The sequence below is a fragment of the Cyprinodon variegatus genome, unplaced genomic scaffold (assembly GCF_000732505.1).
Source record: "Cyprinodon variegatus isolate N-32 unplaced genomic scaffold, C_variegatus-1.0 Scaffold946, whole genome shotgun sequence".
Classification (NCBI taxonomy): domain Eukaryota; kingdom Metazoa; phylum Chordata; class Actinopteri; order Cyprinodontiformes; family Cyprinodontidae; genus Cyprinodon; species Cyprinodon variegatus.
In genome coordinates, this window is record NW_015151399.1 from 262946 (window position 1) to 269704 (window position 6759).

Genomic DNA, 6759 nt, shown 5'->3' on the forward strand with positions numbered 1-6759 from the left:
ACTGAGGCAGCAGCAGTTTCAAACTGAGAGAAAAGGAAAGTATTATCAAACCTTTCTTGTTTCTTTAGTTTGAAAAAATAATTTTTGAATTCCAATTTTTTTTTTTCAGTTTAAACAAAAAGTGAAATTGAATAAAGTTTCTTCTCCCAGTTTCACTCCATTCTCCCTCATGAAGTCTAGTTTGTCTTTCTAGACGATGGTGCTGGTTGGATGTCAACCTGATCTTGTGTTGCGTTTCTCACACTTAGCCAGATGTTTCTCATGCCTGGCCTCCAGGTCAGGTTCATGTCCTGCAGGTCAGGTTCATGTCCCCCAGGTTTAGCTTCATGTCCTCCAAGTCAGCTTCATGGCCTCCAGGTCAGGTTCATGTCCTCCAGGTCAGGTCATGTCCTCCAGGTCAGGTTCATGGCCTCCAGGTCAGGTTCATGTCCTCCAGGTTAGCTTCATGTCCTCCAGGTCAGCTTCATGTCCTCCAGGTCAGCTTCATGTCCTCCAGGTCAGCTTCATCCCCTCCAGGTCAGGTCATGTCCTGAAGGTCAGGTTCATGGCCTCCAGGTTAGCTTCATCTCCTCCAGGTCAGCTTCATGTCCTCCAGGTTAGCTTCATCTCCTCCAGGTCAGCTTCATGTCCTCCAGGTCAGGTTCATGTCCTCCAGGTCAGGTCATGTCCTCCAGGTCAGGTTCATGGCCTCCAGGTCATGTCCTCCAGGTCAGCTTCATCCCCTCCAGGTCAGGTTCATGTCCTCCAGGTCAGGTCAGGTCAGGCCAGGTCCTCCAGGTCAGCTTCATGTCCTCCTTCATGCAGTATAAACTCAGCCATCCTCCTTTTCTCCTCTGCAGGGATTTTGATGCCAGTCTGTATCTTTGTGAAGAGGCCTTCGGCCTTCTGCCCCTGGACACGTTGGAGCGTCTGGCCGGCACGCTGCTTTTGTACCCCTACATCCCCACCGTGCTGCTGCTCAGCGGCACGCTGGTAGCAGCAGTGCTGCAGAACCTCAGGTAGGCGGAGCTCAGAGTGCGATAAGGAGCGAGTGTCTCATGGTGTGATGGAGGGAGATCTACGGCTGGGTAGATGAGGTCAGGCGTTTCTTGTGGATGGAGGAACCCAGAGCCGAGGTTCTTCTCTCCTCCAGAACTTTTCCTTCCTGCTTTGAACCAGCAGCTTCATCCTGCAGCTGCCTGTAAAGAAAGGTGATAGGCTGCTCTGAACTAATCACATTAGCATTTCCACTCGCCCTGTGCTGCTGGACGGCTGGAATACTAACCTCACAGAACAAACACTGTTTGCCAATCCAGGAATTAATTGAATCCAGAGCAGCCAGGCTCACGCAGCAGAGGGAGAGGGATTTGATTTCTATTCAAATGGAAGCCAGTGTCCGTCTGATTCGGAGCAGGAGGCCAGATCGTGGGAGTAATACCACCGCCTTCAGGGCCGCTCTGTTTGCATGTGCTGACTCCTGCAGACAGAAACGCTCGTGGGCGTGCATCATTACATGTCCACTTGCGTGCAAGCTGCTAATGAAATCTGAACAAGAGCTGCTGAAATTGGAATAATCTGAACAATATAAATTCCGCCCACCCTCCGTCCTGCCTCTCCTCTTAGGGCGTCTGCTTCTGATGTTTTATGTATTTACTGTGGGTTCCCTAACGCGTGTTTTCTGCTTTAATGTCTGGTTTGGGTTTCTTATTAGGCCTAAAGGAGGAGGAGTGGAGGCTTTCCGCCCAGATGTGGCCTACAACCTGCTGCACACCGTCCTCTATGGGCTCCTGGCCTTCAGCACCATGAGGTAAACCTTAATCTCCGGATGCTGACTCCCAGACAGCCTTCTTCTCACAGGAGGCTCTTCAAACCTCCTTTTTCTCTCATGAGTTAATCAGTCATACTCATGCACAGATGTTAAACACAAGGACCTCTCCAATCCATTTCACTAAGCACCTTAATGGTTTATGCAGCCTTGATCAGCACCAAGTGCTTACAGCTTTGTGCCGTTTTTGGAATTCTCTCTAGAACAAAAGATTCTGATGGGAACCTGATTGCTGAGCCTCCGATCGACACTCTGTCCATTAATGTGAGATCTGAAAGGGTTCCGATGAATGAGCAGCGGAAACTATCCACCCTCCTTCACTCTTTATTCCCTCTGCTGCATCATAGACTCATTCCAAAACTGATAACGGATCATTAAACAATAAAAATCTAATAACGGAAAGTGAAGAAAGCAAAAACGTGCTTTTAGACGCATTCTTCTGCAGCGGACTGGAGAAGAAAGTTCATTTTCACTTTTTTTCCCCAACTTATTTTACAGTAGGTAATATATAATGTGAGGGCTCATCTAATTGGTGAAATGCCAAAATAAGATGTACAGCCATGTAGCAGCATCTTTACTGAATGGCTGGATATAGATCTTGTGATTCTAGATTTCACTGAGGGACGAGGGGGCAGTGGTGCCACCAGAGGGTGGCCAGGAGTGGCCACGGCCACCCTGTGAAATGCCCTGGCCACCCCACTGGCCACACCACTGGCCAGGGTAAATTGTAGTTAAAAACACAAAATAAACCAAGACATAAGTAGGTGTTTAGTTAAGTCTTTGTGATTTCTGGAGGCACGTTTACCATAAAAGTAGATTCTAACCCTAAAATTATGGCTTTGCGTTTCAGTGTGCCACTCCACTAAAAAGTGGCCCCATCTGGCAACCCCTGTGAAACATTTCTGTAGGCGCCACTGAAAGGGGGGGGGACTCCATTTGTAAGGATTATGCAAGTGATCAAAAACAGTAACTTGTCCTATAAAGGGTTAAACCCGGCAGTGTGATGCTGCTGACTCTAGGCTTTGGTTTCCTGACCAAAGACTAGTCTCCTTTCACTGCTAGTCAGTGTTTGGTGAATCAAAGCTGACCGCGCCACTGTTTGGTTTAATTTTCTCCACAGAATGAAGTACATCTGGACCGGTCACATGTGTGCGGTGGCAGCCTATGGTGTGTGTGGCACTGAGATTTGGACTCTTTTGCTCAAAGTTCTCCGTTGCAACACTAAAGCTCTGGTATGAATGACCCCACCTCCACATGTAAAGCTGTTTTTTCTTTCTCTGCTGTAATGGAAAGTGGCTTTTATTGAATCCTATCTCTGCCTCCCCTCCCTGCGAGTCTGACCACTAGGTGTCAGTGTGGTCCTAACATCAGAGCAGCAGGTTTCCCCCTCCCTCCCATTCTCTGCCTGTCTCCCTCCTCCTCTCACATGGCTCTTCTCATACTCTGCGTTCACCTGAACTTCATCATAGTTTTTGTTTCTCCTCTGTTTGCAGCTGCGGGTTGTCAGATATGCGGTTCCCCTGCTGCTGATTGGCTGGCTGTATTACAAGGTAGGCCGTTTCTTGGATGGTTGGACCCCTGCTGCGTTAGCAGCTCCCTCTCTAATCCCTGCTTAGGGAGCCGAATCAACTAATGAGAAAATAAATGAAAGAATAATTAAAAAAAACAAACCTTTTATCATTTGTTTTAACATTAAACACAAACTGAACTCAGATTGTGATGAAAATCAAAAATAACTGAAGTAAAACTTGGATATAAAAAGATAAATTAGTTGGGAAATTAGTGGAAATTGCAGCTTATGCCTTCAGTGAGCTGCCAAACCTATGAAATGAGTTTTTCATTTAATCCAAATTCCTTTTTTCTTTGTCATAATCGCATCCATGAACCCAGGCAGTGTTTAATGCTTTGGTTATTGAACAGATTTCAATGGTTTAATAGAAGGAATGACGGCTGCAGCTCAGCTAACCCATCAGTGGAAGATCACATGGTTGACATTCTGATTATGAACAACCCCCCACCCCCCCCTAAAACAGCTGGAGTCTGCTGTGAAGGAGGCTGATCGTCTCTGTTGATGTAGAAATTCTTCTCTGCTGGAGGAGGAGATGCTGCAGAGCTGTGAGGGTTCCACGCTGTTGCTCATGCCACACTTCCTCTCCGCCTCCTCGCCGGGGTCCATTACCTTCTCCCACAGGTTGCAGAACATCCACCCACCCCTCACCCCACCTGTAAAGGCTGTTTAAGGCTCATGGAGGCTGGTAGCGGCTGTTTGAGGATAATGGGGGATGATTGAGGCTGTTGGAGGCTGATGGCAGGTGTTGGAGGCTGATGGAGGCTTGCAGAGGTTGATGGGGTCTGATGGGGGCTGATGGAGGCTGTTTTTGGCTGATGGGGCCTGATGGAGAATGTTAAAGGCTGATGGAGAATGTTAGAGGCTGATGGGTGCTAATGGAAGCTGATGGGGACTGATGGAGACTCTTAAAGGCTGTCGGAGGTGGAATGGGGGGGCTCATGGAGGCTGTTAAGGCTGATAGAGGCTGATGGAGGCTCTTAAAGGCCCAAGGAGGCTCTTAAAGGCTGATGGGGGCTGATGGAGGCTGATGGAGGCTCTTAAAGGCTGATGGGGGCTGATGGAGGCTCTTAAAGGCTAATGAGGGCTCTTAGAGGCTAATGGGGGCTCTTAGAGGCTGATGGAGGCTCTGAAAGGCTGATGGGGGCTCTTAAAGCCTGATGAGGGCTCTTAAAGGCTGATAGGGGCTGATGGAGGCTCATGAAGGCTCTTAAAGGCTAATAGGGGCTGATGGAGGCTCTTAAAGGCTGATAGGGGGCTGATGGAGGCTCTTAAAGGCTGATAAGGGCTGATGGAGGCTCTTAAAGGTTGATAGGGGGCTGATGGAGGCTCATGGATGCTTTTAAAGGCTGATGGATGCTGATGGGTGCTGAAGGAGGCCTATGGAGGTTGATGCGGCCTGATGGAGGCTCTTAAAGGCTGATGAGGGCTGATGGAGGCTCCTAAAGGCTGATGGAGGCTCCTAAAGGCTGATGGAGGCTCTTAAAGGCTGATGGGGGCTGATGGAGGCTCTTTAAGGCTGATTGGGGCTGATGGAGGCTCCTAAAGGCTGATGGAGGCTCCTAAAGGCTGATGGAAGCTCCTAAAGGCTGATGGAGGCTCTTAAAGGCTGATAGGGGGCCAATGGAGGATCATGGATGCTTTTAAAGGCTGATGGATGCTGATGGGCGCTGAAGGAGGCTTATGGAGGTTGATGCTGCCTGATGGAGGCTTTTAAAGGCTGATGGAGGCTCTTAAAGACTGATGGAGGACCGATGGAGGCTTTTAAAGACTGTTGGAGGGATTACATGAATCCAGTAGGACCCAGCAGGAAACGTCTGGGAACGGCTGCATTAAACTGATTGACGCTTCCTTAATGGCGCAGCAGCTTCAGTCGCTAAAGGCCGCGGTGATGCACTTCATCGGTGCTAAAGGAGAACTTAGCAAACCTTGGATTCATACATTGTTCAGGTCACAGATTTTCTGCTCAGTCGCTCCATATTTCTGTGATAAAAAACTGTTTTTTGTTTTCATTTTCCTGGGAACTGAATCTGATTTTAAATGATTGGCTTTGAGTTAAATCAGCCGTAAATTATTATCATCCAATCAACAGAAGAAACCCATTAATGATCAAAGCTCTGATGGTGATGATCAGCAAAACATTCTAGTTTTAACTTTTGAATTTTAAATTAAATAATAATTTAATTATTTATTTAAATAATATTTCAGTTTTCCTCAGGCTTTGCCTCTTGTACTTCTTCTGTAGTTCTGGCCTAAGCTGATGGAGGAGCTGTCAGATCTGAGGGAGTTCTATGATCCAGACACCGTGGAGCTGATGACCTGGATTAGGTAGGAACGCACGCCTCCACATTTCCACATGTAGAGCAGCCGGTATAACCATGCACATTTGATTAGCGTGTTTCAGGCTTCGCTCGCCTGATTAGTGTGTGAGCTCTTGTTTCCCGGGGAGTCTGGCTGATGAGTGATGAGAGTCGATGGGTCTCCATGAATAAGACATGGGCGTGCTAGAAGGGGCCCCGCTGCTGGAGGAGCTCTAACCCACCTAAGGATCTCTGGGGCCAGAGCAGAAGCAGGGGCCCCGTACGGACAAGCCGCTTGGTGTTTTGGGGTTTAAACACAATCTGTTCTTTGCTAAAAGTGTTCTAAGTCTTTGGAGCTTTTCCATTTTTCACACATCAACTAGATGAATATATTTTGTGTTAGCCTCTGAATCTGCATGATGGTGTGCTAGAAATAAGATGCATAGATCTGCAGGTCTCAACTGTAGATGTTTTTTCTTCTGGAGGCTGATTTTAATCATTCATGGTCAACCAGGTCTGCTGACGCTGAGCCTCCGGTTCAACATCACTAGCATGCTATCGCTACTAGCATGGTCTGATAGTTCTTTGGTTATTTAAAAAAAAACACATCAGACATCGACCTTTTCTCAACATGTACACGTGATTCCTCGTGTACTCGTTAAACGTCATCAGCCTCAGCCCTAGCACTGTTCCAATTCACAAGAACAAGAAGAGACAGAACGGACAAAGTCCCCGGATGTTGCTCTCGCCCCTCCCTCTTCAGGGCTCAATGTTAACCAGCGCCCGATTGCCCAGTGCAAGTAGTTTTTATCGTCAGGAGAGTACAAATTTCATTGCATTTACCCGCCGGGCAAGTGCAATGATCGCAAAAAAATTATTTATCACTCAAAATCACTTTAAAATCACTGACATTCGCTGAAAACGACCCACAGCGTTGCCAGCGCCATTTTTGTTGTTTTGTACACATTCTCGTGTGATTTGAAAAAGGAACGTGATTTTCCGCTAGATGGCGTGATTCAGCTCTTGGGGAGAGAATTCTGCAGAGCAGCAGCTGGATGATGAATTTAATCTATACTATAATACACGCT

The 6759-nt window shown here is 47.5% G+C and overlaps 1 protein-coding gene across 1 annotated transcript in view; it reads left to right on the forward strand.

Annotated features, from left to right (window-relative positions):
• The window catches only part of dpy19l3 (dpy-19-like 3 (C. elegans)), a 78402-nt gene that overhangs the window by 34952 nt on the left and 36691 nt on the right, over positions 1-6759 (forward strand). Inside the window, exons 11-15 of the mRNA XM_015398640.1 lie at positions 840-998; positions 1691-1786; positions 2925-3036; positions 3298-3354; positions 5617-5699. Of these exons, the coding sequence (XP_015254126.1) occupies positions 840-998; positions 1691-1786; positions 2925-3036; positions 3298-3354; positions 5617-5699 (507 nt within the window). The remainder of the gene's footprint in view (positions 1-839; positions 999-1690; positions 1787-2924; positions 3037-3297; positions 3355-5616; positions 5700-6759) is intronic.